Source organism: Rutidosis leptorrhynchoides, chromosome 6, assembly GCF_046630445.1.
Source record: "Rutidosis leptorrhynchoides isolate AG116_Rl617_1_P2 chromosome 6, CSIRO_AGI_Rlap_v1, whole genome shotgun sequence".
NCBI lineage: Eukaryota > Viridiplantae > Streptophyta > Magnoliopsida > Asterales > Asteraceae > Rutidosis > Rutidosis leptorrhynchoides.
This window is the reverse complement of record NC_092338.1, coordinates 83,339,900-83,360,574: the sequence shown is the minus strand read 5'-3', so window position 1 is coordinate 83,360,574 and position 20,675 is coordinate 83,339,900. Positions and strand designations below refer to the sequence as shown.

General features: G+C 34.5%; 1 protein-coding gene across 1 annotated transcript; it reads right to left on the bottom strand.

The window, feature by feature from the left end:
* Positions 1–2,996: 2,996 nt before the first annotated feature.
* Positions 2,997–7,588, bottom strand: LOC139851748 (importin subunit beta-1-like). The gene is made up of 3 exons (XM_071840910.1): positions 7,452–7,588; positions 3,964–6,382; positions 2,997–3,335 (listed from the first exon to the last, which is right to left on the bottom strand). The coding sequence occupies exons 2-3, from the start codon at positions 6,375–6,377 to the stop codon at positions 3,131–3,133; spliced, it is 2,619 nt and encodes an 872-aa protein (XP_071697011.1). The 5' UTR covers positions 6,378–6,382; positions 7,452–7,588; the 3' UTR covers positions 2,997–3,130.
* Between the last annotated feature and the right edge of the window lie 13,087 nt (positions 7,589–20,675).

The window sequence follows — 20,675 nt, the reverse complement described above, 5'->3', positions numbered from 1 at the left end:
GTACCCCTTTGCCGGAGAGGATACTTTTTCTGATGCAACAGGACTGATATTACCCACCAAAGCACCATGTTCTTCTTTTGCATCATCCATTGTCCTTATCTTTTCATTAACACCGTCAATGAAATCTGCATTGCCTTCATCATCAATGTGATCTTGAGGATCAAATTCATTATCCACTTAATGGATCCATATCTTAACAATCTCTTTATTTTTTAACTCAGCCGAAATCATTGTATCGATCTGCTTTGCATCTTGAACTTCCAATAAAACAAACAAAGATTGTGCTTGGATTAGGTTATACGAAGATTTCGAATAATACAACACATCACCCATCTTATTAACCGTAGCCAAAACACTTTCCATACATCCATATTCGACTGGTATACCTCTTACTTATCCAAGTAACTCTAGAAAACCTTCCTCTTCTTTCTTTAATTGGGTACGTTTTCAAGAATTCACCACTGATATAACCATGGTTAACACTATGACACGCCTTATGAAAATTTTCTTCATCGGCACAAGTGACTAAACAAGCATATTTGCCCCAAAGAGCACATCTCTCTATCTTCACCTTTCGAGATATCAACCACTCAGCCAATTTGTTAGTGGAAAAGTCCACTTTATCAATAAACATCACTGTTCGATCCATAGCTTCATTGATTTCATCATTCAACTGGAGGGAAACCAAATAATTGTCTTGATCCTTCTTTGGGGGATAACTGCTCTTTTTGAAGTCATGCATACCTTCCTGATGATGGTATGTTTTGTTATTGCTTTTTCATGCATTTGTTTTGTCAAATTTTGCAAACCCTACTCTTATCTTGTTGCCCAAAAGAGCCCTGCCATTCATATAACACACTGCCTTAGAAGCTTGATCATTGTTGTCAAATTTGATGAAAGCATAATTACGTCCATCCCTCCATGCGATGTTTTGAATCCAACCGAACCTCCTAAAAGCATTGCTTATCACCATGGGATTTGTCTTCCTGGCTAAGTTGCCCAAATAAACCGTAGAGATTTGTCGTCCTTGATCATGACTATATTGGCTTTGTTTTTCTCCAGTTTGACTCTGCCTTTGATCGGTTTGATTTGTCTTGTTTCCAGTGGCCTCCTTCGTCTGTATCGATGGACTTTTACCTACTAATGCGTCAACATAAGTATGAGAAGGTTGTTTGAGACTGTTTGAAGGAGATAAATTGATAATATTTGTTTGTGATTTGGGGGTGTGCAAGAAATCAGAATTGGATTTTGGGTTGGTGTTTTGGGCAGGCAGGCCATTCTGTACGGAGAGAGAAATAGGCTCCATTTACTGTACAGCAACTTAGTCAAAATCAATACTTTACATTACCGTATGAAGCAAGAAAATTTCCATGAGGGCAATGGGCTTTTTATTGATCTGTAACTCAGTAAGTATCATTAATAAGGTTTTAGGATGCATATGTTAAGACATTAAGGTAACATTCTTCAAAAATAATTTCCATATAAAATTTGTCCTATCCCCATTGAATTCGTGTATATGGCAAGCTTCGAAATGGATGTGTGCTTATCTAAGGGTGCTCCCAATCAAGACATGACTTCTTCCAGGACTAGCCAATCATTCAACGCCACATAATCACTTTCAACACTCCTCCTTCCATATTTTTATTTTCTTTTTTAATTTTTTTTTATAATATCAGGTAATTACAATTATTTAAATAAATCTTATATTTATTAATAATATTAAAAAAATTATTAATTATAAAATTACATTTAATTAAAACTTAAAAATTAATCAAATATCAAAAAATAAAATGAAATAAAAATGTAAAATAAAGTACTGGTAAATTATTTTGGCCACAAATTTTAGGGACCCACAATAATAATATTTATTTAAAAATATCTTCATCTTCTATACCATCACCATCACCACATTTCATCTTCTTCATTTGATTCCATCACCATCATCTCCATTTTCTTAAAGCTTCAACCTCTTTGTGCATTATTCTCCATTTCAGAAAAATTAAAAAAATATATATAATAAACTCAAGATTTCCGTCCACAAATCTGATTGAAATGGACGAGTGGAGAGACGGAGGGGTGTGGGCGGCACCTGGGCGGCACTTGGGCGGAGGTGGTGCCATCGGCGTCCACCTGGGCGCGACTGTGGGCGGCCCTGTGGACGGACCGTTGGGAGCTCTCTAATATGGGATATAATAATGGGTAATCGAAACCAAAAAGTCTTCAAAAATCGTTGTTGGAATGGTGCAAGAGCTTTAATGGAGTAACAACTTAAATCGTTCGAATGGATCTCAAACTGTAACAAGGATCGAAAGATGGGTGGCTAACCTGGATCTATAACACTTGGTCCTGTTCAGTTTAATATTTCATGTTGAGAATTACAGTTGCATTCTCTGCAGCTTGTATTTTGAGTTTGCCCTTGTAATATAATCTCGAGCTATACTCTTTCGTGTAATGGGCTGGGGCCCCTTGGCCCTTTTCGTGTTAATATATTATGGCTTTCTTGTAAAAAAAAAGGAAATTTGAAAGTGAAACAATAAATAAATAAATAAAAGTATTTTTTTATCCAAAAAAATAGAGATGACTGCAAAGCAGATGGTTGAAACTTATATACTACTTTTACCATCCTTAGCACTAAACAACTTTAAAACAAAACAATTTGTGGAAGTTTTGTAAATGTGACATTCTTTTTTTTTCAAAGCAAAGCACATATTTACGATGGCAACCACGGACAAATAGGTAACTAAAATCTAAATGCAATTTTCAGGTAATAAAGGTGAAACAAAGCAAACATGATTTCCTGATGCCAAAAAGGCTTCTCATAAAAATGATTAGCCACCATTTTAGTGGCCTTAGCGCCAAGTCTCGTTCACAAAATGACCTTTCGAACAAATTTTGTACTTAATTCATAGTACAAAAGGACACAAGGCGAAACAACACCTTACCTGACACGACCTGACCCGCCCTGACTTCATCCGACCTGACCCGCCCTAACTTCACCCGCCCTGACTTCACCCGACCTGACCCGCCTGACTTCATCCGACCTGACAGACCAACCCTAGATTTTCGAGTTTCTATTATAGCGTAACTGTAAAGGTGCTTTTTCAGTAAAGAAGAAACAACTGAGTATTGATTACCCACATACCGAGAAAACACGGCCAATCATCCCTTGGGTCCACGTGGCAGTCTCTTTGAGCTGCTTGTCTTCAGATTGAAGGCACTCACCTAGTAATTCGCTACAGAATGCCAGCTCGTTGAATAGCATCTTAACCTTTGAACCAAGTGCATCTGCAAGGTCTCCAAGCACTGCTACTGCCGCTCTTACCACAGTCTCATCCCTACACAAAGCACATGATTATCAGACAACAAATTCAGGTTTAGCACACAAATATATTGAATCTGTAGTTGAGGTGGCCATTTGACTTGCTCATCAACAAATCAGATATCACTTCGAAAAGATCGAATAAGCATGCATCACATTTTATACAATTAATGAAACAAGTAAAAATGATTCGAGTTAAAATTTGAGTAACAATACTCTCAAAAGCAAGAAAAAACAAAATAATTACAGTCTAGGCTGAATGATATAATCGGTCAAAAGGAAAATTCTGATGTTCCATTATTATGTTTATAAACAAACAGCTCTAAAACTCAGTGGTGGTGGTGATATCACAACTGAATTACTTAGAATTCAATAACATTGAATGGTGTAGCTAAACAGAAAAAAACAAAATGAGCCCAAGTTCAAGAAACATAAATATGTAACGATGACAATCTACATGATGCACTTTATATGTATTTTCATCACAAAATGGACATAATGACATACACGAAACTATACTTACTGTACTGAAAGTAAACTTGATTTGGTTATAAGCATATAGCACTCCAATTGGTATATGAAACACATTGTTCAACATGTCAACAAGAATATAAAAAGTGGACCCTATATTTGATAAACCGTACCTGTGGGCATCCTTAACAGCAAGTTCTATGAACTTCAACAGATGTGGAGCATGAGGCATCATGAGCTCAGCCTTCGAATTCTTAAATCCTTGTAAGATACCAGAATACGCTTCAAATATACTCCGCTTGAGCTGATTACCATACTCCACCATCTCTTCATCATTAGTGTCTATCTGAGCACAGACTTCTGCAGCCCCTTGCATCATTGGCATTGCATAAGGAACATACTTTTCAAAGTTCTCCCCTATCGCAAGTGCCACATCACCAAAGCATGAAAAAATAGAAGGCTTAACGGATCGATGTAAGTCAGCACTAGAAAGATCCTTAAGAAGCAGCGTCATAATATTATCACAATAAGGTAACATCTTGTCATCCAAAGCCCTGCATATATCACCAACAACCCCAACCGAGATGGAACAAACCTGGTACTCCTCAAAATTCTGAAGACCCATTTCTAAATATTTGTAAAACTCCGACATATACTTTTCAAATTCGGGTCCAGTAGCATACGCAAGAGCACCAATGGCGAGCATTGCTTTTTCGTGTACTGTGGAGCTACGGCAAGCAAAGACTTTAAGAAATAACATCATAATTTGGTCTGCAGCTTGAAATATAATCGGCTTGGTTGCATCGTTACTGCTAAGTTTTTGAATGATTACTTGCATAACACCACAAAGCAAAGCTTGAAGATCTCCTTGTTTTTCTCTATCCTCTGATGACAAAATCGGAAGCTCAAACGTCTGTCCCAGTTTGGTCATAACAACAGGAAGAAGCTGTGTTACTATTTGAGATGATTCAGCAAGGTTAGAACACCTAACAACCTCATTCAAAGTTTCATACGCCGCAGACCTTAATTTTGTATCACCAGCATTTGTTCTTTCAGCAGTTGCAATAAGAGAAGATATAATATCTGGTAGATATGGTGTGAGAACAGATGAACCAGTTTCAAAACCTTCATATCCTTGAACAAGATAGTAAATTGCTCCACAGACTTTTTCTGCAACATGGGATGAATCTTTGATACTTTCAAGAAGAACCACCATAACTCTTTGAAGGTTAGCAGGGGAAATAACAGAAAAACCGGTAGCTGGACTATGCAATAACTCAAAAATACGGCTAAGGGTCCAAGCAGTAGTGTCTTTTACGTGACTGTTTTCGTCCCTCATAGCATTAAGCAAAAAATCTAATGCAGATATCACCATTGGGGATAGCTTTTCAACACTTGGGCCTTCAAGAATTGATCCAAACGCATATGTAGCTGCCTCACGAGATCGCCAATCAGGCTTTGAAATGTTCTCCTGTACAAAAGGCATAACTAACGGCACAATCGCATCCCCAACAGTTCTGGCAACAAGACCAAGACACGTTCCTCCAGCCATTGACACATTCCAGATACCATCTTCTTGATCTTGATCTTCATCTTGCTTCAACAAAGTTTCAAGTAACATTGGAACCAACAAAGATAGAGCCTTCTCAATAAACCGTGAATGAGGGTATGAATCGCCACTTTCACCACTTCCAAAATCTTGAAGCTCGATCTCTTCATCGCATATTGAGCTCCAGAACTCAATTGCTTGAAGAGCAACACCTTCTTCATCTCCTTTGACAGCATTTGCTGTTAGTTCAAAAAGGGTTTGCATGTACGGTTCTAAAACATCATAGTATGTTGAAGCTATTGAAACAAGACATTCAAAAGCAGCCTGTCTGATGTCTGCTTCCTTAGCCATGGCTGTTTCACAAACAACTTTCATAATGTAGCTCCTCTCCATTTCATTTTCAAAATTGGTTTGAGCAAAATCAAGCGCATTATACAAAGCTGTAGTTGCTGCAAGACGAACAGAACTTTGCTCGGTAACATTCATGCCTTGGACTACAGCTGTAAGAACAGAGTTGACCTCATCTTGAACAAGATCATTGTGAGATATCTCTTCACAAACATAACCAAGTGCCTCCAAAGTTGCTTGCTTTAACGAAACTGGCCTACCTTGTTGGGTCATATTACCAAGTAAAGAACCAACAAGCTCAGGCCATTCTTTTCTTGGAATTTCAATTGACGCAACTTTGGCTATAACTTGGGCAGCAGTATGACCGGCTTCAGAAACAGATGAGCCAAGAGTACTTAAAAGCAAGCCTTTGATTTGAGATCTGAATGACATGTCATTTGACACCCACCGTTGCACTAAAAGTTCCTTTGTAGCAGCATCTTTAGCATCCAAGGAATTTTTAAGCACAATACCAGCCAATCTACGAGACTCGAGTGGTTTACCATCATTAGAAAGCTCGAGTGACAAAGACAAAAGAAAACCAGGAAGATTTTGTTCTTGAAACAGCCGAAGCCGACCCTCTGCTTCAGTTCGAACTTGTGTATCTGCTGATTGAGCAGATAATAAGAACTCCGTAATCTCCACAGCCATTTCTCCTGTGAAAGAACACATGAATTATAAACTATAACTTTTATATTTGACAGGCATCTCTTTAAACAATCAAGAGCTCCCTTAATGAACCATGGGATAGGTTAAACATGTGTTAAGAAACAATTTAGAAGAGCATAAGAGACAAAATCAAGTATTCATGTTTGTTAACAAAATAAGTGATGCCGTTACAAAATATAATGTCATTACATGAACACAATGTTTCCAAAGACTAGTAAGTTAGCAGTCAAGTATACAACTATGACACGCAGAATCTCAAAATCAACCAATAGAAGAAGAGTAACAATAAGATAAAAGGTCTATGATCAAAAGTTGATATCACTGGCGGTTTACAAGCATGCGTCTTAAATTTCTAAAATAAATATCACATATGCGTCTAAAGGTACTCAAATAATTAACACATATTGTATTCAAAGAGGCACTCTTTTATCATCCATGTTAAAATGTTAAACTCAACTTCGTCATTGCACCCCCTTCCCAATTACTCACTGAAAATTTGTACCATAACGTTATCATGTTTAACATTTTTACTCTGTATCACAAAACTATAGCATTTATATTTTACAAAATTTGTACCATAATTCCATTAAAATAATAAACTTCATTCATCGCACTTTGTGTAGGGCTTCAGCAAATGAAAGAATACAAGTCATTGAAGAAACTTAGTATAATCGAGTTAGCTCCGCTAAGATATATCGCAATTTCAAATACTAAAAATCTATCAAACAAACAGTTACATAAATCAAATCAAATCATATAACAAATAAAAAACTATACTATTACTCCGGAACATTAAGTAAATCAAGTGATAACATCAGTGAACTTATAACTAATACCATCAATTAACAAATGGACTAAGATCTGCAAGCAGCACATATAGTACGGAGTATATACTAAGCTAAACACACAGTGGCAGACATAATCGATAAACATAAATGACAAAAAAACCCTAACTGCGGTAATATTAAAGCACGAACTAAAGGTAGATCTGCAGTTTAAAAAGTAAACATTAAAAAGCCCTAAGTTGAAAGTAAAACAACTATGAACAGATAATACCTTCAATTTAGGGGTAATCGGATGATAATAGAATCAATTTCAAGTGCCGCATACACTGAAATGAAGTATATGAGCGTATGGAGGCAAAACGTGTGTGTTTATACGTGATTTATTATAAGGTGTATTTTAGGGGTGTACTGTATTAGGGATGGCAATAGATACCTATCTGGTGGATATCCATTCGATTCACCCGATTATTCATGGATATGGACGATCTAAATGGATATGGATATGGACGTGGATGAAAAAATTTCATCCATGAATAAACCCGCTTTCACTCGAAATAACTAAATATATAAATTTATCACTCAAATTAGTATCATTTATGTAGTGATATTTCATTAATTATATTCATATTCATCTTTCTTTATATTTTCTCTAAAAATATAACTTTCTTCTTATATTTTGCTTTGTTTAAATAATCAAATGTATTATCGTACTATGGTGGTTCAAATGTGATTCCATGTAACTAAAAGTAACCAACTTACATGTCGATATCTTTACACATTTAATAGGTTATCTATTGAATATTTGTTATATAGATTAGTAAAATGTGACTTTTGGTCGAATAAACTATTAAAAATATTACTTTTGATCGTATATAGTGAACCACCGCTTAAAATTGTTAAAAATAAAATAAATTTAAACGGATATGGATAATTATCCATTAACCCGCTTCACCCGACGGATATGGATATGGATGGATGAAAAGTAAAAAAAATAAATGGATATGGATACGGCCTCACCCGATCCATATCCGATCCATTGCCATCCCTAATTGTATATATTTCGAATGGATGAATTGGGAGCGGGAGGGTGAAGGGAGAATTTGCAAAACGGGCAGGTGACTGAACTTGCCCCAGATAGCCGACCCGGGTTTTCTAAAACCCTAGTATTCTATTGAGATGAACAAATTTTGAAATGTGACACGTGCGAATAGCGTGTTCGATATAAATTCTCGTATATATTTATTAAAAAAACTACTTTGATAATCTTTGTGTTTTACTTTAAACTAGTAAAATGGGCCCGCGCGATGCCGCGGGGCCTTTCGGGTTACGTATTCATAGTTAACGGAGCGTTATCGTATAGGTGTGTATATGTATTGAATATATCTGAGGTATTTAGCGTTTTTTTTAGAAGTGTCCGTTTCGCGTATAGTTAGTCCCGTTGTGTTCGCAAGATTTTTTTGAGTTGAACGGTGGGTTCGAAAAAATTTAACGCGAGGCGAGCGGAAAGATATGTCCCGTTAAAAATACGGGTGAAGTTTGATTAAGATTTTTAATTAAAATAATAAGTTTCATTTTATACCCCTAATAGGGGGACCGAATTTAAAAAGTTTGAAATAGTGTGAGGGGGTATTTGGTTTTTTCCCCTCTTTTTCCCATGTTGTCGTTTTTACCCAAAGTTGGGTGGGAATGTTGTCGTTTTTACCCAAAGTTGGGTGGGAATGGGACCAAAACGACCAAATTTTTGGTCCCCATTAGTATATATGGGAAATTTCACACAAAAATCCCTATGAAATGGTTAGTGTGATTTATATATGTTACGTGAATGCATGTTCGTTGATGTCAAAGCTAAGGGGTATAAAATATTATTAAATTTTACAAGGAAATACTATTAAATACGATACAATTTTACACAAGATATTTATTTATTTATAGAATGGATATACTTAAACCTTGCTACAACACTTATAGGCAGTGTACCTAATCGTACAGTAGTGTAGTTTTTAGTAAGTCCGGTTCGTTCCACAGGGAAAATCTTTAAACAAAGCTTAACGCTATATTAGTTTACTTTTATAAAAATACAAATATATATATAAGTAATATTATTATTATAAAGGGGGGTTTTTACCATTTAATGACCGGTTTGTCGATTTTAATTCTTTAGTCGCAGTTAAAACCAAATGTAAAATATTAAATAAAAGACTTAATTTAAATCGTAAAGTAAATAACGATAATGAAATTGCGAATAATAAAAGTGCGATAAAATAAACTTGCGATAATTAAAAAGTACGATAATTAAAAGTGCAATTAAATACAATAACAATAAATAAAAATGAGATAATTAGAAGTGCAATTAAATATAAAATAAAGGAAATTAAACATGAAATAAAAGAATTATGCTTATTTAAACTTCCGTAATCATGATGTTTGACGTGTTGATTTTAGTTTTATGCCCATGGGTTAATTGTCCTTTGTCCTGGATTATTTAATATGTCCATACGGATTTGTACATAATAGTCCATCAGTCATAAATATAAAGAGCGAAAGCCTTCGTCAAATTATTCTTATTCCCGAAGTCAAATATTTCAACTAATTGGGGATTCGAATTGTAACAAGGTTTTAATACTTTGTTTAATGAATACACCAGGTTATCGACTGCGTGTAAACCAAGGTTTTACTACTTTGTTAACAATTACACCAATTACCCTTGAATGTAATTCACCCCTGTTTCAACAAGTCTATTAACTATTAATCCAGTTCCGTGTCCGGTAAAATGAATAATTATTGGTATTTATAGATATCCCGCCCACCGTACCCAGTCAAGCGTATGTGGTTATATATAAATACGTCGAATTATAAGTTTGTATATTAAATTAACAAGGTATTGTTTAGTTAATATAAAACCCATTAATAGTCCATAGTCTAATTTCCACAAGTGTCGTTCTTTTATCCAAACCCCAATTATGGTACAAGGCCCAATTGCCCAATTTTAGCAATTAGCCCAACATCATGATTACTTCGGATTAAATAAGCATAATAATAACTTAGCTACGAGACATTAAATTAAAAAGGTTAAACATAACTTACAATGATTAAAAATAGCGTAGCGTTACACGGACAGAATTTCGACTTACACCCTTACAACATTCGCTAACATACCCTTATTATTAGAATTAAAATTAAAATTAAAATTAAAAATATAAATATTACGTATAGATAGATGGATGGATATATATTATGATTTAAAATGATCATAATTCGTTTGCTTTTATAGGGAATTGAGTTCAGGGGGTCTCCGCGACTCGCGTAATTTTTGCACTGCAAACTCCGCAACTCGCGGAGTTTGCTTTTACAGCTCACACAAGTTTGGAGCCTTTCTTTCCGACGGTTTATAATATATAATATATAAATAATTATAAGAATTATTTAAATATTATATTATATTTATGTGCATAGTTGACTTGTAATTTTTAGTCCGTTGCGTCGAGCGTTGAGAGTTGGCTCTGGTCCCGGTTCCGGATTTTCGAACGTCCTTGCGAATAATTTAATATCTTGTACTTTGCGTTTTGAATCTTATACTCTTGTAATTTCGAGACGTTTCTTATCAATAATTGGAACCACTTTGATTGTATTTTGTACTTTTGAGCTTTTTGGTCGTTTGCGTCTTCAATTCGTCGAATCTGTCTTTTGTCTTCACCTTTTAATATTTAAACGAATATCACTTGTAAATAGAACAATTGCAACTAAAAGCTTGTCTTTCTTGGGGAATAATGCTATGAAATATATGTTCGTTTTTAGCATTATCAAATATTCCCACACTTGAGCGTTGCTTGTCCTCAAGCAATATAGTCTTGAAATACTAGAATCACTTCTTTATTCTTCACACTCTGTACATCAGTGATTTCTATACGGCGGTATAAACAATGGTAGTAACGATATGGTTTACAGTCCCACATGACTATAAAATTTAGATCCTTTAAAGAAATTGGATCTTTATGAAAACATTTGATCTTTTGAAAATTAAATCTAGCTTTTACCCTAGATAAGTTTTCCGGAATAACCCTTCACCGGTGTTTGCAAATTCTTTTTGTGGGTTTGGTGGGTTTCAGATTTGAAAATTTTAGCTCAAAACTTGCGGTTTTGTGTTACCCACTTGCTAACCTTGTATTTGGAAAGCAACACGTCCAGTTTACTTGTCTCGTATATTACCTTTTGGTAAACTACCGTCCGGTTGTAAAGGAAAGCGTTGAACAAGCAACTGTTAAGGCAATGTCCCCTGACATGCTTTTAATTATGGTCTATAATGTGTCGGACGCAATTACTATCCTTGGTAGGAGCAATAGTAAAGCTCACCCTTATAATTTTCTGGTCTGGTACAAGGTCCTGTCTTTGACCATGCTATGCAACCACCGTTCTTACGGTTGACACCCGATTTAGTTCGGGTGACCTAATGAATTCCAGGTGAATTCCTAGGATTTTACGTTCAATGGTAATGAACGCATTGAAAATGGGTTTTCAGAAAACAAATCGGTTTATAATTTGATCAAAATATTTTCTCGTTCAAGCTCGAGTTTAGATATCATTGAATTCCATGAGTTTGTAATTCTCAATCTTTAAGGTCAATCTCAAGGATTGAGTAATATCAGGCTTAAAAGCTGATTTTTAATCTTTAAGGAGATTATCCTTTCTGGGGATCTGATTCATTAGTCTTATCAAGCTAATTTGCACGGTGCCCCCCATTGTACGAGATAAATCCTTCTCATGGTTAGGATAAATCTGACCACCTGGCGACCCTGTTTTATGCTGAGGTCCGTGGATTTCCTGCTGATTTTAGTGATGACTTTTCTAGATTTTTCGTCAACCTACAGCTGGTCTGGACGACAACTCCCTGACCTAAATCAAGAAGCGCGTTTCTTTTTCGGAAGACTTTACTTCCTTTTAATGATGGAATTGATTCATCGTGTAGATCCATCTTTCTTACAGTAAATCAGGTAAAACTTTTTAGTTTAGTCCAAAGCAAAAGTATTTTCAGTTATTTGTACAAAAATATGTGACATATGTTTTGAATAAATTGGAGAATTTTCCCACACTTGGCTTGTATTCTTCCTTTTTGTTCTCCTCTATTCCATTCTTAAATGAATTTTAACATTATGGTTTGTTTCTCAATTTATGTCCTTTCCGAGGTAACAATAATTTCGGTGTTAAAACCTAGTTTTATCGTTCATAAATATGTATAAACATGATTTTGAGTTCATTGAAAATTTTGAAAAATTTTACTAGAATTGGGTAGTCAGTATATAAGACTAGGGCTGTTCTTTATTATCAGAGAGCACTAGATTCTAATACAACTACTACTTTACTAGTATTTCTAATGGTAACCAAGTGTATAAAGTAAAAATTTTAAAATCCGAAAGAATTTAACCCCTTCCCACACTTAAGATCTTGCAATGCCCTCATTTGCAAGAAATCAGTAACAATTTAAATTATTGAGGGTGATTTGTGTGAAAATGATTAAATTTTACCAAATTTTCCAAACATATTGGCGTTTGTTTGCTGAATGATAAATGGTGCATATCATTTGTTCATTCCGTCTTGTTGTTATATCACATTTATTTTTCATCTTGTCGTCAAAATTAGTTGCTTTTGCTGAACTTAATGCCAGTCTTTGAAAATGCGTTGTTTTACCCTGTTGTGTACATAAGATAAACTGCAAACATATATACATATTTTTGAAGTTTGGTATATTACCCCACATTCAAAAATTATTAAAATCTAATAATAAAAGTTAGAAAATTATAAAAACTATTACAATATTAACATAAGTATTAAATGTATCAACATTACAAATTATAAAATAAATAAAACTAAGTAGACTAGGGATGATACTGATACCAGTAGGGGTTCCATGCATAACCATAGGTGCTATAAAATGCTTCGGCTGGGTTATACGTAGGATACGGTGGTTGGATCTCTATAGACCAGGGAGGGAATATGGGCGATGGAGTAGGAATATAGTTTCTACCTATATGTTGGCAATAAGCTATGATTTGGTTTTGATGAACTTGCCAATCTTCAAATGCTCTATGTCTAGCATTTTCATACTCTTGTGAAGCTATAAACCTTTGCATTTCTACCATTTCATTTCCCCCTCCTACATTACCTTGCTGTTGGTTTCTCTCAACCTGTGGATGTCTACCATTATATCGTACTGCGGCGTTATTTCGCCTCTTCAAAACTTTCGCACCATGGTATACATTTAAACCTATTGTATCTCGGAGTTCTGGTTCTTCGATTAGTAATCCTCCCCGACTTATATCCACACCGAGATATTCAGCAATCAAAGTAATAAATATACCACCTCCTATTATGCTATGCGGTCTCATCCCCCTAACCATAGCTGATAAATAATAACCCACACAATAAGGTATACTTACAGCGCTTTGTGGGTCTCGAATACACATGTGGTAAAACAAATCCTGTTCATTTACCTTTTCCTTGTTCTTACCTCGTTGTGTAATCGAATTGGCTAAAAACCTATGAATTACTCTTAATTCAGCTCTATCTATATCCAAATAAGAGTAATTTCCCCCTTTAAATCGGTGATGGCTAGTCATTTGACTCCATACACCATGCGTATCAAAATTTTCGTCTATCTTTCTACCATTTAGTATCAACCCTCTACAATTGGCAGATGCTAACTCCTCAGGCGTATATATACGTAAAGCCTGAGCCATGTCTAGTAAAGACATGTAGCGCATCGAACCTCCTAACAAAAATCTAATAAAATATCGATCGGTTAAACTAGCTACCCGATCATTTAATTCTATACTACACAACAATTCTTCACACCATACTTTATATACAGGTCTACGCATGTTGAATAACCGTACCTAATCATTAAAAGTATAATTACCATACCTCTGTGCAAGTAATTCTCTAATTGGCCAGGCCAATTCTACAGCTTCTAATGGTCCCCATTCTATGACCCTAGGTACTTCAACAGCTTTAGAATGAAGAGTATGCAAACCCCTTTGGTATTTTGGATAATCTATCCAAAGTCTGTCAAATCTCAGGTTCGGGTGCAAATCTTCCAAGTGCATATCAGAAAATGTCATGACTGGATGAGGTATATCTTGTTTGTAGTAGTTATCCACCTCCTGTTGTTCCGTATTCTCAGTAGGAGCATTGCGAGCTTGGGATGAAGATTCACCCCTTTCAGTCTGCAAAACACATCAAACACAATTTTTGTGCATTCAAATATGCATTAGTGTCAGCAAAATCATCAATCAAAATAATTACAATGACATGTTCAATTTATATCAAACATAAGCTCATTTTCACATTTTTATCAAATCTACACTTTTTCAAATAAGCATATACAAAAATGTTCACCAAGTTCATAAGCATTCAACTCAAATAACATGTCAAAATAATCATTACTAGCAATTAAACAAGTTTCAAATGACATTATCTCTTAAAAATCAAGTTCATTAATTTTAGACTTGAAAAAGTCCACTTTAATTCTCAAAATCATGCTTAGGCTCAAAGTTTGGATCATTTAACTACCTAAACATGTTACACTACTTAACTTAGCAACAATTCATGACAAAAATCGGCCATAACCTGTTTATATCAAAAAGCCCCAAATTTGCTCAAGAACACAAACCCTAGATTACTCAAAATTTGAAGTTTAAGGCTTCTAATCATGTTAAATAGCATCAATCTAGGTTATACAAGCATAATACATAAACAATTTAAGCATAATTACACTAAAAAGTATCAAAATCAAATTGGGTATAAAATTGCTCAAGAACACTAATTTTCGGATTAAATGGTGTTTAGGTGTAGAAATTTACCGTTTTTCTTGAGTAATTCCTTGATAGCATCCTTCTTAACATGATTTTAGTAAAAGATTTGATGATTAACGGTCGAAAATTGTGAATTTGGGAGTGTTTTTTCGGGTTTGTTTCGCAGTATTTTTGTGTTGTGGTGTGCAACTGAGCTGTTCTTTACGTTTTTATTTTTTCTGGATTTTGCAAGCTCCGCGAGTCGCGGTGTTTGACTCTTCAAACTCCGCGAGTCGCGGCCCTTTTTTTTTTTTTTTTTTAAACAATCCTTAACTTGTAAAACAAATATAAAATAAATTTAAAATTTTGTTTTCCTTTGTTTTAGGACGAAGTCGTTTCGGATCGATGTCCTAGTCCGTCCCTCGACAAAATTTTAAAATTTGTCTTTTTGTAGCGATTGTTTTAAAAGCTAAGATTTTTGGGTTTTTTTAATGTTTTTGGCATACTTTAATTCAATAAGATTAAAAATAATGATAATAAAAGTTCTCGTCCCTCCCTTGGGTAAAACAATTTCGGTTCAACGACCTAGTCTTCAACTTACGACGAATTTTAAAAATCATATTTTTAACTTAATGAGATAAAGTAAATTTTTGTTTTTAAATTCACACCCACTTAAATTAAAAATACATAAAATTCAAAATTAATATTAAAAATTCACACTAAACTTAAAATTTGAAATGCATAAAATTAAAAATTCATATTTTAAAAATTAAAAATTCACACCAAACTTAATTTAAAAATTCATATTATAAATTCACACCAAACTTATATTAATTTTTCAAATATTTACAATTTTAAATATATTATTTTTACAAAGTTTACAATATTAATTTAAGATTTATATATTAATTTTAAAAACATGGTAAAAATAAAATTAAAAATCTTTTTGGCTTTTTATCCCACTTTAATCAATCAAATATTATCAAAAATATGCGCCCCTCTTTTCGGTAAAGTAATTTCGGTTCCATGACTTAATTTAACTCATGACGAATTTTTGAAATATTTTGTGTTGATTAATTAAAGATATTTATACCTTAAAAATAAACGTTAAATTTCGCAGTGATGTAATAAATTTTTGAATGATATCAATAATTTCGGTCGCCAAACCTAATTTTATTCAATACCAATTTAATACTTTATAGCGAACAAATTAGCGTTTATTATCAAAAGGTTAAAAATAAAAATAAAAACAAAAAAAACTGTACAGACTTACCTGTGAGATAGTATTCTTAGTTATACGATCTATTCCATTCATAAGATAGTCGGTTTAATTGGTTTTTCATGGCTACATAGGCGTAACCTCGAGCATTCAGTGTTTTTTCTTCTAAACATATGAACGGTCCGTCTCTGCATAAAGTAACAAATTCGGTGTTTGAATAGGTTTGATTATTTGAACATTTACCTCCATGTGACCATTTTCCACATTTGTGACATCTTTCTAGGTGTCGTGCTCTTCTTTTCGCTGCGGATTTTGATTTTCCTTTACCAAATTGTGACTTATTATCTTCGCATCTGGATTCTTTTCTTACTCCGTCCAATCTTTCTCTGATTACTGATACTATTTCACTCAGAAGTGTGTCATTATTACGTTTAGTGATCAAAGCGTGTAGCATTAGACCATGGTTTAGTTCACAGGCAGTCTTCATTTCGTAAAAACCTAAAAAAAATAAAAATTCAGAATGGGGGGAGAAGACTAGTTCTTTAGGGTCTGCTAGGGAAAGACCATTCGGGTTCTATTTTCGAGAACTACACGAAAACAGACAATCTAACTCTAATAGAAATACATAAACCTCCCTATACTTAGTTGAAATTGTGATTAACATTATTTTCAATTGAATCATCAACAACTTGTATATCTTTAACTTTTACTTCAATCCATTTGTTGATTTCCTCCGTAACTTTCACAAATTCAACTAACATCGCCTTTTCTTTTGACGATAAATTGGATATTAATCGGTTATATAACTTAAAGTTTCCTTTAATCTTAGCATCGTGAATCCGTTTATAAAGTTTCTTCGTTGAACTGTTAAAAATGGGTTCATCTAATTTCGTATCATCAACGGCATTCTTTGTGATTGGATCATCATTAAGTGTTTCTTCATCTTCCCCACACTTATGCGTTTTTATTGGTCTAACAGTTTTGGTTGGTGGAGATCTAAACTTTCGGTTAACAAAGGTGATCGATGTATCACCATCCCTAAGTGTCATTCTACCTTCTCTTACATCAATGAATGCCTCGGTGGTTGCTAAAAATGGGCGACCTAGAATTAGAGGAATATCAAGGTTTTCCTCCATATTAATCACTATGAAGTTTGCAACAAAGGTCAAACTTCTCACGTTAACAAGTAAATTATTTGCTATTCCAACCGGGTGTTTAATGGTTTGGTCAAATGATTGAACACCTATTTTGGTTGGTTTTAATTTACCCATGCCTAATCTTTTGTATAAGGAAAGAGGCATAATATTTGCACTTGCTCCTAAATCTGCGAGTCCATTATATACAACACCATCATTAAGTAAGCAAGAAATGATAAATTCACCCGGGTCTCCTGCTTTAGTAAGTCGAGTTGGTTTGTAAACCTTTTTCGGGTATTCTTTCCTTGGTTCTTTCACTTCTATTTGAATTTCTTGTTCACATTTTTCTTCGTTTCTTGGAATGGGAGGTTTGTATAAGAATTTTTCTTCATCACTCAAATTTGAATCCTCCTTATATTCTAATTTTGATTTTTCATATGTTGTTGATAACATATTTATGTTTTCATTTTGAAGGTTTTCTTTGGTGGTGAAATTATGATTAACTTCATTGTCAACTTCCATCGGACCATGTATGTAATGTTTAACTCTGTGACCATTAACTTTAAATTCAATCCCATTTGAATTTATTAATTCTATCGTTCCGTATGAGAAAACTCTTTTGACTATGAATGGTCCAGACCATCTTGATTTCAATTTTCCAGGAAATAGCTTGAATCGTGAATTGAAAAGAAGAACTCTGTCTCCTTCTTTAAATTCTTTTGAACTTCTGATTCTTTTATCATGCCATTTCTTTGTTCTTTCTTTATAGATTAACGAATTTTCGTATGCTTCATGTCTTAATTCTTCTAATTCGTTTAGTTGACTTAATCGTAGACGTCCAGCTTCATGTAAATCAAGATTACATGTCTTCAAAGCCCAAAATACTTTGTGTTCAATTTCTATTGGAAGATGACATGCTTTTCCATAAACAAGTCTAAAAGGTGTGGTTCCAATTGGAGTTTTGTAGGCTGTTCTAAAAGCCCAGAGTGCATCCTCCAATTTAATGGACCATTCCTTCGAATCTGATCCTACGGTTTTCTCTAGAATACGTTTTAAAGCTCGGTTGGTATTTTCAACTTGTCCACTTATTTGTGGATGATATGCGGTGGAGATTTTATGAGTTACTCCATATCTTTTAAGAACTTTCTCAAGTTGATTATTACAGAAATGAGTTCCCCGATCACTTATTAAAGCTTTCGGTGTTCCAAACCTTGCAAAAAGACGTTTTAAAAAGTTGACTACAACTCGTGCATCGTTAGTTGGGAGAGCTTGTGCTTCCGCCCATTTAGATACATAATCAATGGCTACGAGAATATAGAGATTATTATGAGATTTTGGAAATGGACCCATAAAGTCAATACCCCAAATGTCAAATACTTCACATACTTGGATGACATTTTGTGGCATTTCATCACGTTGACTTATTTTTTCGGCCCTTTGACAAGCATCACAGGATTTGCAAAGAAGGTGTGCGTCTTTGTAAATTGTAGGCCAATAGAATCCAGCATCATAAACTTTTCTTGCTGTTAGTTGAGGCCCATAATGCCCTCCTGTTGGTCCTGTGTGACAATGGTTTAAAATTTTACTAGCTTCATCTCCGAATACACATCGGCGTATTATTCCATCTGGACAACTTTTAAACAAATGTGGATCTTCCCAGAAATAGTGTTTTATATCACTGAAGAATTTCTTTCGTTTTTGGTACGATAATCCTTTTTCAAGGAATCCACAAACTAAGTAATTTGCATAGTCTGCAAACCATGGAATTTCATTATAATCTATCTTCAATAGATATTCATCAGGAAAGTTGTCTTGTATGGCCGATTCATTTAGAACTTCTAATTCGGGATTTTCAAGACGAGAAAGATGATCAGCGGCGAGATTTTCTGCTCCTCTTTTATCTCGGATTTCAATATCAAACTCTTGTAAGAGTAAGATCCAATGGATTAATCTTGGTTTGGCATCTTGTTTCGAAAATAGGTATCTAAGAGCAGAATGATCGGTATAGACCACCGTTTTAGCTAGAACGAGATATGATCGAAATTTGTCAAAAGCAAAGACAATAGCAAGGAGTTCTTTTTCAGTAGTTGTGTAATTCATTTGTGCTCCTTGTAACGTCTTACTAGCATAATATATAGGTTGAAATCATTTTTCAATCCTTTGTCCTAAAACGGCTCCTATTGCAAAATCACTTGCATCGCACATTAGTTCAAATGGTAGATTCCAATTTGGTGTTATCATGATCGGCGCATTAGTGAGTTTCTCTTTAAGAATATTAAAAGATTTGATACATTCATCTAAAAAGATGAATGGAGCATCCTTTTCTAGGAGTTTATTCATATGAGTGGCAATTTTAGAAAAATCTTTTATGAAACGTCGGTAAAAACCGGCATGCCCTAGAAAACTCCTAACTCCTCTAACATTGGTAGGATGTGGAAGTTTAGCAATTACATCTACTTTAGCTCTATCCACTTCAATTCCTTCTTTTGAAATTTTATGACCAAGAACGATGCCTTCTTTAACCATAAAATGGCATTTCTCCCAATTAAGAACTAGATTTGATTGTTCGCATCTAATAAGCATTCGTTCAAGATTAGCTAGACATGTTTCAAATGTATCACCGAAGACTGAAAAGTCATCCATGAAAACTTCCATGCATTCTTCTATCATGTCGTGAAAAATTGCCATCATGCACCTTTAAAAGGTTGCAGGGGCATTGCAAAGTCCAAATGGCATGCGTTTGTAAGCAAAAGTACCATAAGGGCACGTGAATGTGGTTTTCTCTTGATCTTCGGGTGCTATTGGAATTTGAAAATATCCGGAAAATCCATCAAGAAAACAATAGTAACTGTTTCCGGCTAATCTTTCCAACATTTGATCAATGAAAGGTAAGGGAAAGTGATCTTTTCTGGTGGCGTCATTTAATTTTATATAATCAATACATACACGCCATCCTGTTACAGTCCTTGTAGGAATAAGCTCATTTTTTTCATTTGTAATGACAGTCATGCCACCCTTCTTAGGCACGCATTGAACTGGGCTTACCCATGGACTATCAGAGATTGGATAAATTAAACCTGCATCTAGCAGTTTAATAATCTCTTTCTTAACTACATCTTGCATATTAGGATTTAGTCTTCGTTGGCGTTGCACATACGTTTTATGACCTTCTTCCATAAGGATTTTATGTGTGCAATACGAAGGACTTATTCCTTTAATATCATGAATCTTCCATGCAATGGCTGGTTTATGAGCTTTCAACACAGAAATGAGTTGTGATTTCTCATTTTCAGTAAGAGAAGACGATATTATTACAGGTAATTCAGATTCACCATGTAAATAAGCGTATTCCAAAT